A 26,331-nucleotide genomic window follows, 5' to 3' on the forward strand; every position below is an offset into this window, starting at 1 on the left:
ATCACCACATATGATTCTGTAATGTCCCTTCCATGAGTATAAGCAGGGTTTTTTTACACATATGTGTGTATACTTTTTGAATTGTTGTTCCTAGATAGATTATATGAAAGGACTTTAAATGATAAAGCTACTGCTCAAACAGAAGAGTGGATCTCTGGTCTTTGCCCAGATGTGTGTTACTTAGTCGGCTTCGGTAAAGAGGAGCTTTGATGGCATTTCATTTCTGTTGAATTTTTTGCTTATTCTTTCACTCATCAAGAAGACTGCTTTTAAGAATTTGCATTCCTTAGAAGGAAAAGATGTTCTAGGAAATGCATGTACCCTTTAGTAGCATTGATATAGTGAAATAATAGCTGTAGCTTACATTTATTGTAAAGTCTAATACATGAGCAAATGTGGTAAGGCTATATAACATACTAATGATAGTCATTTATTTTTTCTGGTATCAAATTTATAACTAGTTATATTCTGGATATTACATGTTTTTAATAAGATGAAGCTACTTGTTCACATTTGCATTATTTAATGTTTCAAAAATTACCCTCCAAAAATACTGTACCAATTTAAATTCCCACTAAAAGTACAGGGAGCTTTCTGTCTTTTAAACAAAAGCTTTTTCATCTTTACTAACCTGATATGTCAAAACTATTTGGAATTTTAAATCACCTAATACATTTAAAAATAGAATATTCCAAAGAATGAGTTGAGTGTGTGATGTTTGTCAGGTACGGACAGGCCTTGGATGATCCACAGCCCATGTGTTGCCTCAGTATTTATAGCATTGAACTTGTAGTAGTGCGTCACACCTCCTGAAAGCCACAGCTATGAAATGGAGATAGGTCTATTTTTTCTTAGTATCTTATTCTTGAATACTATAAATTCATTTACCTAAAAAAAATGTGTTTGAGGGTTTGGTGTCAACTGTATTTATTTTCTGAACCTCATTCTGAATTCTCTGTTCTTTTTGGATGTTCTTATAATCAAAGAGTGATTTCTTTCTGTGGAAATACTACTTACTCTACAGTCTGGGCTTTGTTCTACAGTACTTCCTATCTGGTTCTAAGTTTGTTTCTCTCTGCATTTATTTTATCTCACGTTTTCTGTCATGAAAGTGTACCTGGTGAGGGTTAGTTCCTAACTGAGAATATGCTAGAGCCTCGGGAGGTGGCGCTCACCTCTGAATACACAGTAAAGTCTCAGCCATCCAGCACATGACTGCTGTGACTAACTATGCTTCAGAAAGGTCAGAAGAGCAATGACGGACTAACAAGAATAAATTTAGCCTCCACTGAAGTAGAAAATGGGGGACAGTGTATTAGCTTAGAAAGTGGCATAGCTGTCTAGTCTGAAATGTCTGTGTCTGCAGTGTAAGGCAAGGACTCGGATGCCTAAGAAGATGAATTATTTATGAGGGGATTACTTAGCAAAGAGAAGTAAATTATCCTGAGTACTATTTCATCCAGGTCCTGGAAGACATGATGGGCTATCCTCGCTGCATAGCAACGATTAACTCTCCTGAGGACTGAATCACCAGGGCCCAGCTCCCAAGATCTTCGTCCTCTGGATAGTGGTGTGCACTTAGTGTAAAGCTACTTCTCTAAGAAGGCTGTCCATGCTTAGCTGCCTTTTCCACGGATTAAGCTGGAGAACATGCCTCATAGCAATGGCATGCTAGGCACTCTGGGTATCCTACAACACATGCTGATTTACCTAGTGTAACTCTGAGCCCTTACCCAAGGAGTGAGGACGCTGGGTAGATCCTTGATGCATCCTTAGCTTTAAAAGCTAAGATGTAGCTTGTTTTAAGATGTTGTCCCACATCAACTTGCACCAAGTGTTTAGCCTTAAGACTGTTGTGTCTGGCAGATAATCCCCCCAGTGTTCAAAAGCAGAGTAAATAACCCTGTGCCACATATGTAGCAGATGTGAGATGTGTAGCTGGGTCTTCACACAGGTCCTCACAACTGCAGCCAGGGCTACTGACTCTGTTGCCTGCTGTGGATTTCCGTTCCCCTGACTGGGCCATCTTGTCTAGCCCCAGTGGGAGAGGATGTGTCTCGTCCTGCAGTGCCAGCGTGGGTTGGTACGGGGGAGGGGAAGAAGAGGGGAGTGGGGTGGTGATAAAGGGAAGGGTTTGAAAGGGGAGACTTGGAGGAGCGGTAGGGCTGCACTCAAGATATAAAGTGAATAAATTAATCAATTGATGAAAAAATAACAACAACCATGTGCAGCATGGGCATTTCTGTTAATTGGAAGATTAGGAAAGTCGTTTTCCAGTTGGACCACCAGGTGGCAGTATTGCACAAAGGCAGAAGTCCTATGGTCCTATGCTGAGATCTGTTTCTATGGTTGACCCAAATTTTTCTCTTACATTTTCCATCACTTAACTGAGAAGCATCTATTGATTCTATAGCCACAAAATTTTAAACTTCCATGCTCCAATCCTAACTTTTGATAGTTTTAATTTGCATATTTGTTTACACTTTTTTTTAATGTTGGACTGAAGAAATGGCTTAGTAGGCAAGAGACTTTCTTGCAAGGGTGAAGATATGTGTCTGTATGTCAGCACGGGTGAGGGGCATGACAGAAAGGAGCCAGGTGTGATCACATGTGTGCTGTGCGGCTCACGCAAGTCACTGGGTCCTCCTGGACCAGCTCCAGGTTCAGTGAGAGACCCTGTCACGGGAATAAGGCGAGCATGCTAGAGCAAGACAGATGTCCCCCAGCCTCCACGCTTGTACACTGCACACACTGTGGAAGCACACAGGAACTGCAAGGTGAGAGTAACTGAAGAGGGAGAAACCACAGCTCCTCCACATCTTTTTTAGGCCGTTCAGCTTGTGGTCAGCATCCCCCACCTAAGCTCTATGGCAGCAAGTAGACTTTATGAGGCAACATGGACTACGGAGGGTTGACTTCTTGAGTCTTGTTGGACTGTGTGTCCCACTTTCCCTCACATAGAATATTGGGTTTACCTCTAACTCAGTTTCATAAGTGTGTATTATAACTTCATCACGAGGGCTGTATACCTTCTAGGCTCAGTAGATCAGAAATATACAAATGTTTGAAACCTGGATGGCATGGGAGGGGTGATGTTGCCTCCAAAATATAAGAAAAACGCCAAATAAAATGTAATGACTTTTTTAATATGTATAAAAATTAACAGTGTGATTCACATGAACATAATTGGTTATTAGGTTTAGTATTGATAAGCATGCCTTCATTTGGAAGAAGTTTGTGGCACAGATTTTTTTCACTTTGTAAGAATGTCTGCTCTGCTTTTCTTTGATGATCTCCCAGAAATACAGCCTTCAGGGTCATTTTGTCTATAAGAGTAGAAGTCTCTCTTATGTATGCAGACCAGCTTCCTTTAGTATGAAATGAATTCAGTTTGAATCAAATAAAATCCTAAAATAGTGAATGAATCATACCATTAAGCATTAGTTTATTTGGGATGAAGGGATGGTTGCGTCTATCAAACATTTGTTGTGTAAGCAGGAGGCCTGGGATTATTTATTTCTTGAGAGTATATACTGTGGTTAATAATTATGTGGTTATTGTTATATATTTGTTTATAATCTATTAATTCAGTCAACAATGAAACTCTCCAGCAAACACAGGGTCTTTTCAAGTTTATTCTCCCTTTGTCTCTAGGGCTTACCAAGCAATGTTTAAGGAGACTGTTAAATTGATAAGTCTCCAAATTGAAAATAAAATAATCTAAGAAAATTTTAATTTATATATAACTCATTCTCCAGACATTTTCCATAGTAATATTTGTTTTGAGCTCCATTCAGAAAATGGGTGTTAAGTAGTAGATATAAGTCAAAAGAAAATAGAAATTAAATAAAATAGAGCCCATAGATGTTGAAAAAAGATGACCAAGGAGAATTGATCTCCTATTCATTTGTTCTGTATTTTAATTTTAACTTCAGATTCTTATCTAATTCATACCATACACTCCCTGCTGTCTTACTGCTAATCAGTCACTCCGCAGGCCACCGTCTCTGTCAGAGAAGGTTGAAGTTGACCTGAGTCAGCACACGCCGCTGGTCCCTTCAAGGCAGGAGCAGTAATTTACCCATCTTTGTGTTCCAGCACATAGTGCTGTGTATGGGCCATGGCAAACACTGCATGCAGTTGGGGGGGGGGGCAGTAAATAATTTTACAGAATATGATGTACCTTTTTAAAAAGCTTTTATTTCAAAGTACTTTTAAGTAATCTTAAAAGAGTCGCCAGTGGATGATGCGCGGATCAGTGTGCAGATCCATACAGTGGTGTGTTCTTTAGCAACTGCACAACGGACTGCTGACATGCTATAACTCTAACGGTTCTTTAATACTAAGCTAAATGAAAACCACTTACTGCATGGTTCCTTGTGCACAAAATATCCAGAATAGACAAGCTGGGCGGTGGTGGCGCACGCCTTTAGTCCCAGCACTCGGGAGGCAGAGGTAGGCGGATTTCTGAGTTCAAGGCCAGCCTGGTCTACAGAGTGAGTTCCAGGACAGCCAGGGCTACGTAGAGAAACCCAGTCTCAAAAACAAAACAAAAAACAAAAAAACAACAACAAAAAAAAAACAGAATAGACAGCTATAAAGTAGATCGGCTGACTGCCTTTTCTTCAAGAGGTTGGAAGAAATAGGAAGTGATTGCTAGTAGATATGGACTGTCAGAAGGATTAATAATAAAGATATTCTGAAATAGATCATGATAGCAGTTATATAATTGTGTAGATAAGCTGAAGTCCATAGTATGGTATGTGAATTATAGCTAACAAGAATAGATGTGTATTTTAAAGATAATTTTTGGATTTTTCTTTAGACCTGAGGCCAACTTAATCCTACAAGTATAATATAACTTTTTGATTATTACAATTTAGACACAAAATATGTGTATGTTTATACATGTATATATGCATATGCGTGTATTTCAGTAGAACCGATTAAACACTGATTTCATTAAAAAAGTATAATGATCACAGGAAAATTTAAAAATTTCTTTCACACTTGTATTTGTTTCTTTGAGTAACATTTTTTCCCATTCAGGAATGTGGAACTTTTGAGATGACTGTCATCTCAGAAGAGACCAAGCAGTGCTATCATTGCTCAGTATCATATGTTATGAAACCCGGTTTCTAAGTGAGGCATGCTCAGGTTACTATGTGTTGCATTTTCAGGCAGTAGAACCAAGTGAAGTGAAGCATGTAACTGCAGCATCAGGACCAGCATCAACCACTGCTGAGCCACCCAGCACTGGAAAGGAAATAGACCCTGACAGCATCCCCACGGCTATCAAGTACCAAGATGACAATTCTCTGGCTCATCCAAATGTGAGACCCTTACACCCAGTGCATCTGCTCACTGAGCCACCCAAGCAGTGTCCCTTCCTCCTGACTCTAGGAAGACCAGTGCAGAAGAGTTCATGGCTTCCCTTGGCTACAAATGAGCAACTGACTTCAAGCCTTATGGTCTTTCACATATGTTTTAATCTGATGTTGTATAAACATGTTTCCTGACTTCCAAAACTGGTCTGTACTTAAGAAAAATAGTCAAAGATGGAAAATTGTTCTCTTTTTTTAAACTGAAATGGATAAGTTTTATACAGTCAAAATTCTAGTGCTAGCCCAACAGCTGTGACCCTGTCACTGATGCAATAGTCTATGTCTTTACGTAATGATGTGACTGTTTCTCAGAAAGGAACCTGCAGATGTAGGCTGTGAAGTTGCCGGTCAGGTACTTGATGACTCGTGAGGCTCTTGCCTCAGTGGGTGGGAGTTAAGCAGTCAGTGAAGGAGGCAGCAGCGAGGATTGAGCCGCACACACTGTTGCCCTTGGATTATCCTATCTGAGGGATTCGTGTCCCGTCACATCAGCTCCGAGCTACTGATGCACACTAACGTGTTCCTTCTCCTTTCTCTTCCTGTAGCTATTTATTGAAAAAGCCGAGGCTGAAGAAAAGTGGTTCAAGAGATTAATCGCTCTCCGACAAGAAAGACTGATGGGCAGTCCTGTGGCCTGAGCACAGACTTACGGTTGGATTGACAGTAACCTCGAAAACTTAGGTCGTAAAAGACCAATATTAACTTTCACTCTTAAAAATAATTTAGCCAATTACATAAAAAAGAAATCTCATTTCTTCCCTCATGTTCAACTAAATATGTGGTAATTTGAATCTAACATTGTGAACAGTGAATCCGTTATAAAAGCTCTGAGTGCATGAAAACATATTTCACTGTTAATAAAGTGGATAGTAAAAAATATTAGTGTTGAAATAAATGAACACTCAGTAGTGTTTCTCATTACAATTCTTATAAAGTCATGGTTTTCACCAACTATTAGATAATTTTCTATACCAGGGCTATGTTATTTAGTATGAGTATGAGATTTCATCTCCTGTATTATGAAACCCTTCTTGAATCCCTTAGCTCACCTTTCTTAAGGTTTTTAGGTATCATAAAAGGTCCCCTAAGAAGTCTAAGCAATGCCCATGTTAGATTTGAGGGCAGCATGTTTTGTGTCAAGTGTGGACTCAGTCCACTAACCCTAGGCCTTTGGAGGCTTAGGAGGGATGGTCCCAATTCCAGTCTACACTACCACAGCAAGTATTGGGATACCTCGGGCTAAATGTTCATTAAATAAAGGAATCGTTTTTGTTTAGAGATCAATTTGTATCACGTGTTCTTTTGAAACCTGTAACCTGACTTCAGTCTTTACCTGTGGAAATCACATGCCCAATATTTTAGTCATCACTGTGCATTGCTGTGACAGAAGACCTGGCCTAACTTCAGGGGAAAGGTGTATTTTATTTCGCCTTATGCTTTGAGCAATGTCAAGCCATGGTCAGCTGGCTCCACTCATGTAGGCCTGTAGCAGGCAGCAACACTGCAAGAGGCCACATCCCAGGAGAGCCACTCACTAATGCCTGTCGGGAAGCAAAGAGACAGGCAGGGGCTAAGGCCATGGTGCTTCAGGGACGTACTCCAGCCACCTGCTTCTAGTCTGTCCCCTACCTCCCGGTAGCTCAGTCAGCTCAAGGGGAAGGTGTAGTCCATTGATGAAGTAACAGTCCTCATGCTCCAGTAACCCTCTCGGTAACTCCACCAGCACACAGCCAGGCTTTAAACATTTGAGCCTGAGACACTTCATAGCCAGACCTTAATGACCAGGCTAGACTATGTGACTGACCCAATGTTCAGGATGGAAAAAGAATTTCTGAGAAATAAGAGCTCTTGCAGCACTCCTGCTAGGCAGTGTCTGCCCCCTCCTGAGGAAGCTGCCATGTCGTGTGTAGAATGGCATGTGTAGAATGACATTCTCTAATAGACAAGTGTGGACATCTCTGAAATCCATACCAAGCATGCCAGAGAGAAGAGCTATGGGCCTTGCTGTACAAAATGGGATTTCAACCCCTGGCACAAACACTTTTTTCCCCATTTTTCTCTGCTTGCTTTTACACTGACTCTCTGAAGACTGGAGCTGAGGGCACAGCCATGGGAAGGCCCTGGGACATGAGGTCATTTTGATTCCATCTTTTTTACACTTTAGAGCTACTGGAGTTCTCTTCTCTGTTTAAGATGAAAAGCGGCAGAACCTTACACTCGGTTGCAAGTGCTATAAAAATGTTTATGTTAAAATGTTTGTTTTCATGTAGATGTTTTCTTGGTCTAAGCAAAGGCTATTTTCCTTGGCTCTACAAATACACATGCCGAGGATGAAGGAGGCCCATGTGGTTGTTAATGTAAACACAGCTACACAGTAGGGATTTTGGAAGGGATTAATCTCAAATATTTTGCTTTTTAATTCTTTATATAAGTTGTAAACTGTGTGTTCCCATGCTATTAGGAAGTGTATATCTAGGAATGGATATACGCTACCAATGGAGTCTTCCACGCTTCTTCATCTCTACTGCAATGAAAATGCTGTGATCTACTCTCTAGTACTCCTTCCCCTAGGTTTCTCAGTGACAGGTACACCAAGTACAGATGCTTGAATTGTAACAAATTTGCATCTTAAAGATAAACCTTTTGTGGAAAATAAAAAAAGGCAAGCTTTGTTTGGTTTTCATTTGTTTTAAGTAAGCAAATAAACTTGGTCCTAAAAAACGCAGTGACTGCTTCCTCCCTTCGTTTTGTCGTGTCATTAATTTTGTTTTCTTCTGGCTCTTTCTAAAAACCACACTATGCCCACAGAAGCCAAGCAGATTTAATGAGGAGACTTCACAGAACATTATCAAACACATTGCCAAGCTCGGGCTTGATGAAGCGCCTTTGCCATCTTTAACATGGCCACGGAGTGTACCAGGACAACACAACAGCCCTTTTCAGGCTGCTTGATTAACGATAATAGCTTGGCTTCTGTGTGACCCGAAGTGCTTTGAAACAGATTTGTGGCAAATGATAGGTGCTAATGCAAATTAGGCTTTTATTTCTGGCACTAGGTACACTGTCAGAAAGAATAGAGCAAGAACACCATTTCTGTCCCTCCCTGGTTAGGAGGAGCCCAGATGGTGAGGGCAGAGTGCTTTGGGACATGTCATTCACCTCCGCGGTTTGAGTATCCTAGCATGTAAAGTAAAGGCATTCAGAAATGGCTTTCTTACTTTGACTGTCTTCCTTCCTTCCTTCCTTCTTTCTTTCTTTCTTTCTTTCTTTCTTTCTTTCTTTCTTTCTTTCTTTCTTTCTTTTTATGTAAGAGAAATGGCAATACAAATGTTTATAGAAAAGTACATTACTTAGGCCAAGTGAACATTTTGATATGAGGGTCATTTTTTTAATTTAGTTTATGCATTGTTAGTGTTTTGTCTGTGTATGGGACTGTAGTCACAGACAGCTGTGAGTTACCATGTGGTTGCTGGGAGTTGAACTCAGATGCTCTGGAAGAGCAGTCAGTGCCCTTAACCACTGAGCCATCTCTTGGGCCCAATGGGGCATTTTAATCCCATACAGAATAAGCAGTTAGTTTCATGGGTAATGGTTAGAAAAGCTACACTCCAGCTTATGTTCACTTCCTTGTACTTTGGGGTGTTTGTGGCAGTAGCCCATATCTCTGCTTTGTCCTCAGCCTTCTCTGATCTGCTGCTTCCCTGACAATACCATGAGGACCCTATCTCTGTTGACATTAGTAAACAGCCTGCCATATACTTATTTGAGGAATAGAGCCTCATGGTCATAAGTACCAACTTATTTGATATATGTTATTATGAGTGCTTAGATTATGCCTGGTACATTGTAGGAACCTGTGGCATATACAAGGTGAATCAGCTAGGATCCTACCCTCAAAAGGCTTAGGTACAAATGCCCAGTTATATAAATAATATATCTAGCACACACTGGCAGGCATGAAGACGAGGTTACAAAAAGAAAGAGAGAAATTAATCCTAATCAAAAAAGAAAATCAGGAAGGCTTCATGAAAGAACTTACAACTGAACTAAAATTAGGCACTAAGAAGGCTGGAACCGCCTGGCCTCACTGACTCGTTCTCCTGATAGCTACTCTGGGAAGCTGGACTCTTCTCCGATTCTATGGTTGGATCTTTCCCAACATTTTTGGTTTGGACATCACTCAAAAACCTTTTGGTGAAATGACCAGACAACTGTTAAAAAAGCCTCCTAACAAGACTTATTCTTGGAACCACCTATACAAAAAAAAAATGTGTTGTCTTCATAAGAAACCGTGAGGCTTTACAAGAGAGATAAAGGTGGTGGTGCAGCCTTCATCCCAGGGCTCTGGAGGCAGAGGCAGGCAGATCTGAGTTGGAGGCCAGCCTGGCCTACAGAGTTCCAGGACAGCCACGGCCACACCGAAAAACCCTGCATTGAAAAAAATCAAGGGGAAATACAGATGCCAAACACTGAAGTTTGGTATCTTAACCCTTTGCCCTGAAGATGGACTTTTAAGGCAGCTCCAACTAGTAGTGTTTTTTTTTTTAACCAAATCAAATGTCCAAACATGTTTCAAAACTATTTTTACTATCATTTTACCCCAGAATTTGGCCGAATGTTTGACATGAAGATCACAATATTTTTATTATGAATTTTCCCATTTCAGACAAACCTTTCAGCTGTCTGATTATTTAAATCGCTCAGTTGGGAATAGGGTATTTATATTAGTTTGATATTGCTGGGATAAAATCCCCGAGTAAAACAGTTTACAGGATGAAGGCTTCATTTGGACTCACGGTTTTGAAGGTCTCAGTCCATCCTGACAGGAAAGCATGGCAGAGCAGCTTAGACCACAGTTAACAGGAAGCCGAGTGCACGTCTGTGCTGGCAAGGCATTCTCCTCACTCGCCTCTTCTCAGCCTTCCTGAGGCTGTGACCCTTTAATACAGCTCCTCAGGTCATGGTGACCCCACAGCCATACAATTATTTTGTTGCTGCTTCATAACTAATTTTGGTGCTGTTATGAATCACAATGTAAATATTTTTGGAGACAGAGGTTTGCCAAAGGGGCCATACCCACAGGTAGAGAACCTCTGTTTTAGACCATTCTGTTCACTTAACCTATGGGATGGTGACAATCATGTTTAGAGAAGTCTTCCCACAGCCCATCCTTCTGGATATATGCCCAGACACAGTCAGAGTTGGAATTCAGTAATTTTCTTGGCATGTCTCCATCCAGTTAAGTTGACAGATTAAGCAGCTGAGTATTGGTGGTAAAGTGAAAACTGTGCATTTAAACCTTGATCCCAAAATAAACAGTAAGCTCAGTAAAATAAATGCTCAAGCTCTTTGGAACAAGTATAAAAAAAAAATAAGTGAATTTTAAAACCAATTTTATCTGTTTTCTCTGATTTGTATCTCCAAGGATACAGGTTATCTATCTTCTCTTCTGGAATAGCATCTATTGGCAGTAGCAAGGATCTCATTAAAGTCTACTTTGCATTGTATATTTTGCATTGAATTTTTTTAAAGCACAAATGTTTTCTAAATACCAGCACAATGAGCTGAGGGATTACAGTAAAGAAGGGTACGTGGTTTTGTTTGTTACTTTGGTTTTGCTTTGGTTTGGTTTTTAACAAATTCTATAAATGGATCAAATGTAGATATGAACATTCAGGGTGTGCCACTTACCTCCTATGTGTGCCTCTCCTTCCAAAGACATAGATCAATTTTCAAAAAAGAAAAGCTGGCCAATGTCGTAAGACAACACTTTCAACTCAACAAATGTACCACTTTATTTTTAGGTCTTTGAGAGGAGTTGCAAAATGACACCACTACAGCTCTCAGAGAGGTGAACTGAGCTGACCCTCTTCTTAGCACCCTGTGCACAGTACTCAGACAAACCTCACAGAATGAAAACCCTGCATTCAGAAGCCCTTCAGTAATGAGCTGCCAACCCCTCATGCCTTGAGAAAAATCCACAACTGTGTCTATCTCCGTTAAAAAAATGGATTTCTTTAAAATGGAAATTTTTAAACATCATAAATGTTTTCCAGAAACCAGGGCAGTGACCTGTGTACTTACACTAAAGACAGGTGGAGTGGTGTTGGGAGGTTGTTTGTTTGTTTAGAATTGTTTGGTTTTATGTTTTCCTAATAAATTCTTTGGATAGATCACTTACATTTTTTTGTAGCTAAAGTAATTCTCCTTGACCTGGAGAAAATAAATCTTAGAATTCTTAACTTTGTAACCATTGGAAATAATGGTTTTCACCCGTGCCCCCTCCAGCAGAGTGGCTCTACTGTACTGCTCAAGTGAGGTGCTGCAGATAAGGGAGAGTTGGTGGGCTGAGCAGCCCAGCTACCACCCAGACCCACCTTAAAATCTACATCAACTGTGAACTGTTGGAACACATGAAAAGGCTGGTCCTGTTAGTCCAAAGCTGCCATGACACAGGGCAACAGGATACCTGGGAGGAGTCCCTGTGAGAATCCAATATTGATGATATCACAGAAGCCACAGACCAATGACTCATTACAATGAACATGTGCAAGTGAAGATGCATAGACAGGGTATACCGGGGCTACACTGACATCTTCCATGATGTTTTCTATGCTTTGTTTTATTTTTTTTTATTTTACTTGGGCTGGGGGAGGTTGCAAGGACAGAGGATGGATATAAGGGGACCGAGAGATGCGTGGGACTGGGGGGCATGATGTGAAACTCACTAAAAATTAATAAAAAGTTGGAAAAAATAATGGTTGTCTTTCAAAATGTTGTATGTTTGAATGACAAATGTCTGCTCATATGAGGTGAAAAATAGGTCATCTAAATCATGGTCTTGTAAATATTTTTCGCTGCCTCTCATAAAAACATGTTTTATAAAGGCACCACAGTTCTGTGTCACTTAGTAGCTCTCTAACAAGAGCACTTGACCCTTTCCAAGAGAAAGCTGTGCTCACTTTAGCACCCATTCTCCATGCCGTATCTCTATTTCTACAAAAAGGCTATCCGATTATGAAGCCGTTTGTGAATTAAACCAATGGACTTAGGTTAGGGCCTTCACGAGCCAATCACTTCCTAAATATCTTGCCTTTGCAATTACACTGGGGACCACACCTTCAACACTTGAGGTTGGGGAATGTTTAATATTCAAGACACAGTGGAAGTACAACATCCCAGTTCATTCATAGCAGAAATCTCCCTGATAACTATGAAATGAAGCCTCAAAAAGCCAAGATCTTTTAAGAAGCTATATTTATATTAACAATCATACAAAAAATTAAAGCTCTGTGATTATAGTGATTATAGGGAGATGGAATATTGCAGATCAAGAGCCAAGTTTACCTTGGGCTAGCATCAGTGCCTTTTAATAACCTTTTACCATCAACCTCTGTATCTAACCTAACAACCTCATAACCACAAGGTTAAACTTAGAATATATCAAAAACCTAGCTTCCACTGATTAAGCTAAGAACACTAAATGGTAACATCTGAAATCCATCAGGAGGTTCCCACCTGGCTCTCCCTGGCCTTCCTGGTGTCCCCACAAAGGCATTTTGTAAAGACAATGTGTTTTGAATGAGAATGGCCTGGAAGGTTCATATGATTGAATGCATGGTCCCCAGATGTGGGACTGTTTTGAAGGATTAGAAGGCGTGGCCTAGTTGCCTTTTGGAGGAAGGCATATCTTTAAGAAGATAGGCTTTAAGGTTTCAAAAGCCCACAGGAGACCCAGTGTTAGTCTTTCTCTGCCTACTGCCCGCAGATCAAAAGCTACTGCCCCAGCATCATACCTATCTGCTTCCTGCCTGGATGGTCATGAATTCAACTGCCCTCTGGCACCATGAGTCCACCACGAAGTTAAATGTTTTTTAAGAGTATATTTGGGCATGAAATCTCTTCACAGCAATAGAACACCAAGACACACCGATTTCATTGTTTGGTTCTAGGACTGTAAAACTTAATGGGACCTCTTCCATGATAAAGAGCATCATTCACAGGAACTTGAATATTCACAGGAGCCGTTGGCTCATTATAATATATTTTCTTTCAAGCAAAAGCTGTGTTTTACGTCAACAAATCATAAGCAACGTTTTATCAAAAAAACCCTTAGTATACAATATATCTATTTATTTATACTTCTGTTCATGTGAGGGAAAAGGTTCATGGAAGGGCACTGGATGGCATCCTCCTCCTCCCAGCATTCCAGATGCTGGACGAGCTCTTTCCAGTGAGGAAGGCCTTAGACACAAACTTTTCACACGTCAAGTGAATAACATTTAAACCCTGAGAACTGCAAACCACCCGTGCAGTACAGCACTTTATCCAGGCTAGTCCCAGTCAGTTAGAGTAGTTCTTTGAAGCCAAAAATATCTCATGGAGAAAGTCAGGTTTGGAGGTTTCAGCTTGACTGTTAGGAAGTTATGTATCAATGGGATGAAAGCCGAGGCACAACGTTATCAATTTAACTCTGGTTTCTGTCCAGCTTGACAGCTTAAATAATTTGGTATCTTAATTAACCTTTCTCGATTTTCAAAGAAAAATCAAAAGGGACTTACCATCCATCATATATTCAACAGATAGAGTGCTCGATTCAATTCCAATTCTACATTTTCTAAACGCCGCATGTTTCCTATCTCCCCTAGCTCTCTGTCAACAGCCACTTAAAATTACTAACTATTGAATTACCCAGATGTAGGCTCTCATGCAAATGAAAACTCAAATCCAGTAGGGTTTCATTGTTGCTGTTTTGTTCTAGCCTGCAGTTGGTCCTCAAATGACAAAACGGAAATAGGAGAAAGAGTCCCTGGCCAACTTTATATATGTTTGAAAAAATCAATGTATGAGCAGGAAATAGCTGGACAAAAAGTGGATTTAACAAAAGAGAAAGCTAGAAGCCCCAACACCAACCATCCACAAGAAGCAGTTTATAGTAGTCTTTGTTACTCTGTGTGATGGCTTTGAAACATGCCTGCAAATGTGTCATGATTCTGAATGTTTATCTGTCCCTATGGCTTGCTTGCAGCCAGCAGATTACATGGGAGGTGACAGAGCATCACCCCACCAGCTAGTTCAGAAAGCTGTACGATTATGTCTAACCTTTCTGTAATACTCACACTCAGAAACTACAGAAGATGACCAACTACTGGACCCAGCATAATCCAACAAAGCCAGGCTCCCATAGAAACCACTGTTGGTGGTACCTAGGTGATAGTCTCAACTGAGTTTCTAGCTCTAAGCCTGCTATTCGAGGATAGGATAGACACCTCCAGTCACATAGTCTTCCCACTGAGGTCCCAACACAAGCATTGTCATATGTCTGAGTAAGTTCTTCACACACAGATTTTATGATGCTAATAATGTAATTGTTTTTATAGGACAAAGTTTGGGCTTTGTAATGCAGTAATAAAACACCAACTGCACTGAGTCACAGAAAATCTGGTTAAACCATGTACTGATGAGTAGTGATATTTTTATAAGGAAGAAGGGTTGGTGTGACAGTTTGAAGAAAAATGCCGACCCCAAAGGATCCTATGAGATTTAATGCTTGGTCACTATTTGAGTGGCATTATTTGAAAGGATTAGGAGGTGTGGCCTTGTTTAGAAGGAGTATGTCACTGGAGGTTGAGCTGTGAGGTTTCAGGGGCCCAAGCCAGGCCCAAGGGCTCTCTCTGTCTCTCTATCTCTCTCTGTGTATCTCTCTGTCTCTCTGTCTCTGTCTCCCTGTCTCTCTCTATCTCTCTCTCCCCTCCCCCTCCTCCTCCCCCTCCTCCTCCCCCTCCCCCTCCTCCTCCTCCTCCTCCTGCTGTCTATGGATCCAGATGTAGAGCTCTCCGATAATTCTGCAGCACCTCCTCTGCCCCTGTGCCACCATGTTTCCTGCCCTGATGAAGTGGACTAAGCTTCTGAAACTGCAAGCAAGCCCAGTTAAACGCTTTCTCTCATAAGAGCTGCTGTGTTCATGCTGTCTCCTCACAGCACTAAAACACTGACTGAGACAGTCAGCTTTGTGCTGGCCCATCGCTATTAGTAGAGAAGCTGCCTGGCCTGGTGTTCTGAACTTGAGCTGGAGAGTTTAGATTCACTGCTTCAAGCTCCTCTGTTTCAGGATCTAGTAAAAGGTGACTGATATCTTTCATCATGTCAAGCTCCTATGTGGATGGGAATTTATATGTGTAAAATATTTAACATAATACTCAGAAAAAATAAAGCCAATCAAAGTATAGGATAATACAAATCCCTGTTTTATGTTCACAGTCATTTTGCTTTTAAAGGCATTTTTTCCTCTCATGAGTATTGGTCTTATTTTACAAAGCAGACTCACCATAGACATCTATGGGCAGTACCTTGAAAACGTGCTTAGACGAAATGATAAATACAGTTAGAAAATGAGAGGACCTTATTATAACAAACAATGGGTTATTTAGTGTCTTTAGCTGAAAATCAGCATGTTCTACAAAGCTGACTGTCACGGGTAAGACTCTCTGAGCCATAACCACCAAAATGACTGTGAATTAAGAGAGAAAATTAATTCCCAAAGGAAATCACTGTAGATCTCATTATTTCAGGAATAACCCACCCTAGGACTTTAATTAAAAATAATATTTATTCAAAATAAATGAGTGCTGGCAGGTTTCTGCAGAAGCCATAATCTTGGTTATGCTAAATCTTCTTATATTAGTGCTGACATCATTAATCTCATTTGAGATGCCCTCCAGTCTGACAGCCCATACAGCGCTGGGGCAATTTCTTGCAGAAGCCTTTTTATCTTCACTGAAGAGTTATAATTCATGCAGATACCTAATGTAAAAAAGGCCTGGGCAATTACAGACATCACTCTGAGATCTTCACTGGCACTTCATCATGTCAGCAAGTATCCCTTAATGAGTTTGTTCTCAGACAGAGGCCAATATCTCAACACTGCCATCAAATTAACAGCAGCTAGCTTATTGCTTTCTGTATGCAAACCTACCAGTCTTCGCCCTAGAAAAGCTTCAGGTGTGTTATCGAAATTCACAGAATAAATCTAGATAAAACACAAAGTTCATTAAGTCAGAAAAAAAAATCAGGGAAAGGAAAGAGTGTGATCAGTGAGGTAGAGAGTGAAGGTGACGCAAATATAGAAATTATAAAGCTTGGTTAATACCCACTTTCAGATTTGCCACCTAATTGTTAGCTCCGATTTCAAGCCAGTATAGTGATTATCTCTGATAATTTTGTTCTGGCCTCTTCTGATTACTTTTGTGTAAGTTACTAATAGACACGTGAATAGTGAATGCATAATATGCCTGTCCTAACAACGTGAGTCCTGAGCTTCCATCTACAGTACTGCAATTCATAAATCAAAGAAGGAAGGTTTTTTTTTAAGTCTTCAAGGGGGATAAACAGATCAATACTTGCATAGCAGGTGTAACAAAAAGAAAAGAACTGATTGAGATTACATATATATATGTAATACATATATACCCATGACTACTATGTGTGCTATCTCCATGACAGCATACACTAAGAGGGTAAAATCTTGGATGAAGACAGTCTTATATGCAGATTGTTTTGTTTATTCTTTATTCTGACATCAATACAAGTTCTTTTCCAAAACTAGACTACAAGGCAATCTAGAAAGCATTTTAGGTTGATATAATTTCAATCTGATTTCTTTTTACTAGGGTGAGTTTTACAAGTAATAGAATACATTGAACCTGACAAACTTGAACTAAGCTTGTGTGATCCCCGTGAAAATTAGTCCTGCAGAAATAAAAATACTGCCTTGTGACCCTGACATTTTAAAATCTGGACTATGATGATGTGGCTGGGGATGGGTGTCCACTGACGAGGGCGTCATGCCAGAGGCCAAGGGACATCGTAACTCTGCCAACACATGATTTGCCAACCATCTAGTTTAGAATAATGTGCAGAAGCCAGTGTGTAGATGCTCTGGGGCTCATGTCTCTCTCCTGCCATGAAAACCACACTCTTGGTAACTGGATCACAAACTCTTCGCCTGCAGCTGAATTCAGCCCACAGGCTTGTTTTCTGTGGCCTGCTCAGAGGTACTTTGTTTTTAATTAGTTGTTAACTTTTTAAAAAATTAAGAGAACTCATGTAACAATCCACGTTATCAGTGGGCATGGATCTCTGGGGGGGGGGACATCTGAGCACTGTACAGTAGGGATGCCCCTTCATCTGAAAGCCAGCCTCCTGCAGCAAGCTGTAGGCCCACCCCTCTGGGTCACCACAACTACACAGCATGGAGAATGGAGTGGTGGTTCTCTGCAGACTGTGAGACCTTAACAAGTGGCTTCTCTGCTCTGACTCTCAGTGTGCTCTTCTGCAGTAGGCGTAATAATAGTGTTTACCTCCTTCGATCTTTTTTTTCTTTTTTAACGCATCTTTTTTTTTTCAAATGTTGTGGCTAGCACACAGCAGAAACTCAATAAAGTTGGTTATTACTTTGATTATTAATTCCATTGTCATTTTCTGTAGTTTACTTCATTTATTATTTGACTGGCTCCAATCTGTGATTTTTCACTCTGCCCGCAACACACAGTCAGGAGGACAGCTCAATGAATGTTTTTGGTTGGTTGGTTGGTTAATTTGTTTTGTTTGGGTTTGGCTTTTGTTGTCGTTGTTAGAAAAAGGAGCCAGTATCCAGTGACTGTCCCACCTGGGGATCTATCCCATATACAGTCACCAAACCCAGACAATATTGTGGATGCCAACAAGTGCTTGCTGACAGGAGCCTGATATAGCTGTCTCCTGAGAGGCTTTGCCAGTGCCTGACAAATATGAAAGTGGATGCTCACAGCTATTCATTGGATTGAGTACAGGGTCCCCAAGGGAGGAGCTAGAGAAAGTACCCAAGTAGCTGAAGGGGTTTGCAGTCCCATAAGAGGAACAACAATATGAACTAACCAGTACCCCCAGAGCTCCCAGGGACTAAACCACCAACCAAAGGGTACACATGGAGGGACCCATGGCTCTAGCCACATATGTAGCAGAGGATGGCCTTGTGGGACATCAATGAGGCTCTTGGTCTTGTGAAGGCTTGATGCCCAGTGTAGGAGAATGCCAGGACAGGAAAGCGGGAGGGAGTGGGTTAGTGAACAGGGGGAGGAGGGGTAGGATGGGGGGGGGGTTGGNGGGGAAATAAGGAAAGGGGATAAAATTTACAATGTAAATAAAGAAAACATTTAATTAAACACACACACACACACACACACAAACCAAGGAAGAAGAAAAGGGGGCCAGAAGAACTCTTACCAGTGCACTGGGTAAAACCTCAGATCCTGCACTCATAGGCAGCCTTCCAGCTCCAACTCTGCCACACCTAGCAATGTTACTGTAGGAAAACTTATTTTTCTACAACAGCCTGTGTTCCCCCTGTGAAACATTGACTCTGTGAATCAATGCACCTTGCTTATAGGAGGTTCTAGCTTTTCTTAAGTAACCTAGACTCATAAAGACAAATACCATGGGTTCTTTCACATGTGGATGCCAGATTTTAACATGTATACACACATGTGTGTGTGCATATTCTAATTAGAAGGGAAGGGGAAATGAAAGGAGAAAAAAAAGGAAAGGGAGGAGAAACGCACACAAACACACACACACACACACGCACAAACACACACACACATGCACAGTACATATCATACAGCTCTGAGCTTTGCATGACCTTCCAGTGACTGGCAGAAAATAATCTCATTATTATGACTAGTAAAGGCATCAAAACACATTATAAAGGAATGAGGAAATCCAAGTCTTCAGTATTTTCTAATATTCCCTTGGTCATCCTGCCAATGAGGCCCCTAGTCTGGATTCTCTCCAACCGCAGCAAGGATTTAAAAATAACTCTCCAAGTAGCCCTTTAGATAACCTGAATTAAAACAACTCCTGAGAACTGATAACCTCAGTATATTTTCTGAAGAAATTTTTCTACTTTTCCATCGTTTTTCATTCCATAGTTCTATTTCCTTTTTTTAATTTAAAGTGTTCCTTCTTAACTATGTCAGTGCAAAACACAGACCTCACCTCCAGGGGGATAAGAAGTACTTTCCACGAATAACTGCAATAACAGAGATTCAGGCTGCCATGGATCAGATGTCCGGCTATGAAAGCTCCTAAAGGAGGCTTTATTAAATATAGAAAAGGCCACAAGTCAGGCATGTACCTAATACCATAAGTAAACACGTTGTAGCCAAGTGGAGAAAAGTTTGCTATGGCTTTCAGATGCTATCAGACTGCTTTCTTGGCTATTGGCTTGATGGAAGCTGGTCATTAAAGACATTTCAATGTATTGATAGCCAAAAGGAAGCAGAGTTGGGCAATAAATAAATTATAATCAATGGTTATTAAGTAATGGTTATTAAAGGAATTAAAAAGAACCCAAGATAACTTGGCTTTCTGCAACAGTCTTGTCACCAAGTTTAATCAACCATTTGAGCTTGTAGAATCCTGAACATGGATAGCTTTGGTCCTTTGTTTCTGGAAGCTTCAGTTTACATCTAGAGGCACAAATTATTGACAAACTTGTTGAGCCAAATCAATAGGAAAACCCTTCACTTCATAAATTGCCTTGAGAAAAAAAAATTTCAGAATCTCAATGAGAATAAAAACCTAAGAATAATAAACGAATGTTGATTTTTAAAACATACAAGCATAGCCTTATTTTTGAAAGCCAAATTGAGGACTAATCTAAAACTCTTTTGAAGATAGATTGGTAGCTTTATACACAGCGAGAAAGACTAAAGTGCCACGACATAGTCCATCAGGGGTGGGTTCAAAAAGAAATAAATCTCAGAATATTACTTACTCTGAGAGGTGTGGCTAGAAAGTAGCATGAGGAAATCCTCTGGGTCATTAGAAATGCTTGCATCGCTGTAACTTGGCGGTGTTCACATATACCAACTACTCCATGGTCTATGTCTCCCTCCAGGGTTGTCACATAACAAATTGTATCTCATCCTCAGAACATATCTGTCCTAATTTCATTCTGTTCCTATGATAAACACCATGGCCAATAGCAATTTGTGGAATGGAGTTTGTTTCAGTTTATGCTGCCAGGTAACAGGTGGTACCTGAGGAAGTCATGGAATAAACTCAAGGCAGGAACCTGGAAGCAGGAACTGAAGCGAAGGTCATGGAGGAATGCTGGTTGCTGGTTTTAATCACTTTCTGGCTTGCTTTTTCACTTGCTTTTTTTCTTATATGGTCCAGGCTCAGATGCCTAGGGATGGTGCTGCCCACAGTGGGCTAGGCTATCTCACATCTATCATCAACCAAAGCAATTCCTCCAAGACCTGGTCACATGCTAATCTAAATGAACCAATACTTCAACTCATGTTCCCTTTTCCCAAATGACTCTGGCTTGTTTCAAGTTGACAGTAAAACTCACCAGGACAATATCTATGTATTGTAGATATATAGTCTATAATGAGACAAGGGTACAGAGTCATTGGGGGCACTGAAATCCACAGTTTAAGCCTCGGGAGTCTGGAGAACTATAATAAAGTATAATTCCAGCATTCAAAAGCCTACTGATGACTTCTTTCTTGGGCACGTGAGATAGAAATTGAGTAGAAATTTACTGAAAGTTTATATAAGGTGCTGTTACTGGGGGTTTATAGAGTCTTTGACATACGAGCTAATGTACGTCCAATAGGCCAGAGAATTTTGTATCCTAAATGATTAAAATAGTGTCTGAGATGTAACCGATCCTTCTTAAGTACCCGGTGAGCTAATGGGTATGAATTTCGCTGGCCTTTTGAACTATTATTAATTATTAGTAGAGTTGCAGAATTGGCTTGAATTTCATGCTTTGTCTCTGGAAGTCTTTCCTTGACTTGGTCAGTGTTCTTCCAAAAGAAACATAAGCAACAGTGTGGCTCGAGACCACATGTGTGAATATGTAACCTACCACACAAATGTGCTGGTAGTTCTCCTTTTAAATGTCACAGGGAGGCAAAGTAGGAAGGTGGAGATAATGTAAGCCTTGCATCAGGACAGACTTCAGTTTAAAGTGAACCATCATTTCTCTGGGCATCACTGCTTTCATATATAATAAAGGATAAACATCTTAGCACGTGAGGTGGGAAGGTTTAACTGAGAACGCGTATTTGAAAGCACTTAGGGCAGTGTTTGGAACATAAGAAGAAGAAATACGTGAGAACTATTATCCTAATAAATAAAACTTACGATTTTACTCTCTGAAGGTGAATTTCAATTGATGTGATTTCAGGTACCTTTGCACTGGCCTGGAAAGTTCAAGAAGATATCTGTTTCCTCCCTCTAACATTGTGCTCAAACTCACTTTCTCGGTAACAACTATGTGGCCTCCCCTATTTATAACTGCACACTCCTATCCCTCCTCTCAAGTTTTCAGTGAGCAGGTACCTACCATTTCATTCCTAACCTGCCCTCACACATTGTAAATGACAGGAGGGCTTCACAAATCAGTTATTATAATTGTGTCTGCAGCCAGTGCCAGGGCTCTGTCCTCTTAGCCAGCTCAACACCTCAAATAGCTTCCTTAGTGGGGTGTTTATCCTCTCCTGACCGCACCCCTTCTTTTCTTTCCATTTAAAACTGGTGTTATGGGCTTTTCAGTTCCAATTCTTTTTCTTCTACTACCTTTAAAAAAGGCATTGCGAGCCCCTACCAGGCTGTCTTTGGACTAAATGTTTCATGTTTGTTTTAACTGTGTGGTTCTGAGAGAAGTTCCATGCAAAAAGATGGGACTTTTTCTCACAAGTTTCCTTATTTTGCCTCAATGCAAAAGTGCTTTAATATGACTGTTTGTCATGCTACTGCCTGTGTTCATTTTATAGTCTCTTTAACATTTGCCTTGTGCCAAACAGAAACTAATTCCGGGTGTTGTACAGACAGTTTTGCCATGGAATTAGTTTACAAGTCCTCTGACCCATGCATGCTCTCTGAACAGCGTGCTGAGGCCAGAGGAAGATTAAAATAGCCTATTTATTTCCTGGAAGGGCCGTGTCATTTTAGATTGTAAAGTTGGCCCTGCCTCAAGCCAGTCCTCTGGGCAGCAGGACGACCAGAGAAACCTGGTGATTTGGGGGTGGGGGAGGGGGTGGGTTTCAAAGGATTACATTTCCAGCTCCCAAAAATAACCCTGAGTATTTCTGCCACTTCCAAATCAGGTCCTGGTCTCTTCTTCCCAGTGGCAGCATGCCATATGTCTCCCACAGGGCCCCAAGGAGCCATGAACACCCTCCACCTCCCCAAGGGAACTCCCTGGAGAGTGTGGGGTCAGGTGAATTGGGGTGTGTGCAAGTTGCTTCCTCTTCCTTCCTTGCCATTTTCCTCCTCTTTCTCCTTCTCTCCTGCCTCCAGTTCTTGGAAGGCTTATGTAATACTTTTCAAACCCCAACAATTGAATAAAACTTTCATATTGCCCACTTCCCACCAATCTTACCAATACCATTTCTTGAAGATCACTTAAAATGTTTGGACTTATCGTTGAGGTACTGGACTGCTTTAAGGTGAAAACCATCTTCCTTACTACAAATAGAAGGTTCCTTTATACTGTAATGGAAATAATTGAAATAGAATTTTAGCTAGATATGGCTGCTTGCTACAGATTTTGTGCCCAAATTCTGCTTGTTAAGAACGTTGGGAAAGTGATAAAGATTTGATCTGATCCTTGAAATGGAGCAATTTCATTTTGCTTGTTTTTCTTTTTCTCTTTCTTTTGTGTATTTGATCCTATGTTTAGATGTTATTTGTGTATTGGGAGACACTGCTTTGAGTTTTAGAATTACAGAAAACTGTATTTGTTTTGTTTTTGAAATTTCATAGGCTGCATCTTGTTTCCTTCTAGAAGTGAATACAAACACTTGTCAATTGTTCTCAAAACCTTTTTTCATTATTTGACCAGCTACCAGAGAATTGTCGGGATTAAGGGCGATTTGGCCAAGGTGATTCAGAACTGGTCTAATGTTTTGGTTCCCGTAGCTCCGAGACCAAGTTGTCTCTCATGAGCCTCACGGATGGGGCCTCCAGACAAACTTCACGCCGCCAGTGTGTTTACTGAGGTTGCCCATAGCAGCCGAGCGATGTCCTTCCCCCTTCTCCGCCTCACCTGAGTGACGTCATAAAGTCATGGCCAATAGGAAAACGGCCTGCGTCAAGCCCCGCCCTAGTCGCGGGCGCGGCGATTGCCGCCGGCAGACGCGCGAAGCAAGCGGGAAGCAGGCCGGTGGCGGCGCAGAGAGCTGCGCCCATTTCCATCCGCGCCCGCCGCCCGCCGCAGGACCACGATGTTCCGGATGCTGAGCAGCAGCTTTGAGGATGACCCCTTCTTCGCGTGAGTGTCCCAGCCGCGCTCGCCGGGAAAGGCGAGGGGACTGCGCCCCGCAAATTGTCAGGGGGGGGGGGGGCGAGGGAGGGACGCCCAGCAGGAGGCGCAGAGAAATGGGGTTGAGGAGAAACGGAGTGAGAAAAAGTGGTCGTGAGGAGAAGTGTGTGAGAAGTGGGGGTGAGGAGAAATGAGGAAAAGAAGAGGCTATACGGTGTAATAGGGATAAGGAGAAATGTGAGAAGTGGCTGAGGAGAAATGCCGGTGAGGAGAATGGGGGACGTGAGAAGAGGGCACAGGAGCTGAAGGACTGGAGAGTCATTAGGATATAGGGTGTGAGGAGAGGATTTGAGGATATTTGGGAAGGAGAGATGGAGGACATGACACGAGAGAGGGTGAGCTGAGCAGGATAGGGGTGAGGAGGATTTAGAAGCCTGAGGTGAGGAGAGGGTTTGCTGGTGGGAGATGAGGACTAGGATCCTGAGCTATGGCTCAAGGTGCAGGCTGCTGACTATTTGGGGCGACTTGGTGTGTGGGTGGCCTCGAATCTGAAACCCTCCTGTGCAGCAGCAGGGCTATTAACTGGTGATCATAACTGCATATTAGTGGAACTTCTGATCAGAAAAAGTCCCTTTAACTTCACATAGGGGTGGAAGTGCTTTCTAGGGTGACAGTTCCTTGACTTGAGAAACTGTGGAAGGGGGGTTGTTTTTTATTTTGTTTTGCTTGAGAGAGGACTCCGATGTAAACCTTACTGGACTGGAACTCGGTGTAGATCAGGCTGACCTCACAAAAGTCCACCTGTCGCAGCCGCCGCCACTGCCACCATCTCCTTCTCCTCCTCCTCCTCCTCCTCCTCCTCCTCCTCCTTCATCTTCTTTCTGGAATTAGAGGTAGTGTGCTAAGTTATTTAAAACAAGTTTTCATATAGTGAAGGCTGTCACCTTGACAGCACTACTAAGTAGGAGAGTTGTGCTGGCTGCTTCGAAGTGGTTGGACGTTGCCATGGGACACTGTTTGTTTTCTTTACCTGCTTCCAGCAGAACTGGCCTTGCTTGGGAAGAGGCTTCTCATTTTATCAATGCAATAATGGGGCAGGCAGGGGTAAAAGAAAGAGTGTGCAATGAACACCTCTGGTAACAAGGAATGGTGAGTGGTTCTCAGTGACATAAATGAGGCCTTGGGAAGAAGACATTTAAAACTAAGTTTCACTATTATCTAGTTTTCTGTGTATATCTGACCTTATTATATGCCTAGTTATATTAAAATGAGTAATGTCTTAATTAAATGTGTAATTTGATATGTAACTAGTATCTTCAAAAAATATGTCCAGCGGGAGTGTAATTTAAACTGTTGGATGACTCTCTGAGCAAAGGCTGGAAACCCAAGATTTGAGGTCAAAAATAGTAACAGGTCACAAAGACACACATCAAAAAGCTCCCTTCCTCCACGCCTAGCACAGGAAAGACCATTAGTCACTCTCTTCAACAATTTTCTAGCCTTCTTCAGAACCAAGCAACCATTATCAAAAATATAAGGCAAATTTGTAGTAATTATAATACTGATTCATGCTAATTTATTTTTACAACCACTATTTATAGAGTAAACACATCTGGGCATAAAGGAAAAGAATGAACTTCCATTATCAAGTAATGAACTTATATCAAGTAATCTGTCCTTTAACCCACCCTTTTTACTCCAATCCTAACAAAATGAGAATTCATACTTAATATAAATGAAAGAATTTAGGTGACAAATGTACTAACCCATTTATTGACCTTAGAAGAACACATAAGGGAAGTAGAACACACTAATCATGCTCACTGTTTTTTAAATTAATTATTTCTATTTCATGTGCATTGGTGCTTTGCCCGCATATATGTCTGTACAAGGGTGTAGGATCCCCTATAACTGGAGTTGGAGACAGCTGTGATCTGCCATGTGGGTGCTAGGAATTGAACCTGGCTTCTCTGGAAGAACAGCCAGTGCTCTTAACCCCTGAGCCATCTCTTCAGCTCCTACTCATGTTTTTATATAAAGATTGTACCTGATGCTATCTTTGTACCTGATCATTGCGTTCTCTATTGGCTACTTTAACATAGAAAATATTCAGTAGTAAATATTGTGTAACAATGATCTAGTATCTTTTATGATTTATCGAGCAGTTTATGGGTAATATTTCATGACTGCTAATAGTAATTACTATTTTTCATTAAATAAATACCATCGTTGATGTTGGAGCTGCCTAATTAGAATATTAATAATTATTTTTTATTTTTCTTTTTAAAATAAACATTATCATTTTTAAAAGCCTTACAAATAATAACATCATATGTCAAGGATAAGTACACCCACAGATCTTATGGATAACACTGAAGTATAAGATAAATATAAAAACAGCTTTCTGGAGAAGGTTTTTGGGAAGTGACCCAAAAACAAATATGAAAAGAAAAAGAAAATTCTACCCTGAGCTCAAGTTCCATAATGCTCTGTGCAAAGAGGTCAGAGCTACTAGGAAACTCAAAAGTCTTTCTTTTTTTTTAATTTTTAATATTTTTATTACATATTTTCCTCAATTACATTTCCAATGCTATCCCAAAAGTCCCCCATAGCGCCCCCCACTTCCCT

General features: G+C 41.0%; 2 protein-coding genes across 4 annotated transcripts in view; both read left to right on the top strand.

The window, feature by feature from the left end:
• The window catches only part of Rsrc1 (arginine and serine rich coiled-coil 1), a 350,502-nt gene extending 342,393 nt beyond the window's left edge, over positions 1-8,109 (top strand). The window contains exons 9-10 of the mRNA XM_029475535.1: positions 5,181-5,333; positions 5,930-8,109. Coding sequence (XP_029331395.1) covers positions 5,181-5,333; positions 5,930-6,022 — 246 coding nt within the window. The 3' untranslated portion in view covers positions 6,023-8,109. The remainder of the gene's footprint in view (positions 1-5,180; positions 5,334-5,929) is intronic.
• Positions 8,110-23,552: 15,443 nt separating this feature from the next.
• The window catches only part of Mlf1 (myeloid leukemia factor 1), a 26,529-nt gene continuing 23,750 nt past the window's right edge, over positions 23,553-26,331 (top strand). For 2 of the 3 annotated variants that reach the window (XM_029475670.1, XM_021158484.1), the window contains exon 1: positions 23,553-23,712. In XM_029475670.1, coding sequence (XP_029331530.1) covers positions 23,666-23,712 — 47 coding nt within the window. In that variant the 5' untranslated portion in view covers positions 23,553-23,665. The remainder of the gene's footprint in view (positions 23,713-26,331) is intronic. The other variant, XM_021158485.1, reaches the window with a different exon arrangement.

This window comes from Mus caroli, chromosome 3 (genome assembly GCF_900094665.2).
Source record: "Mus caroli chromosome 3, CAROLI_EIJ_v1.1, whole genome shotgun sequence".
Classification (NCBI taxonomy): domain Eukaryota; kingdom Metazoa; phylum Chordata; class Mammalia; order Rodentia; family Muridae; genus Mus; species Mus caroli.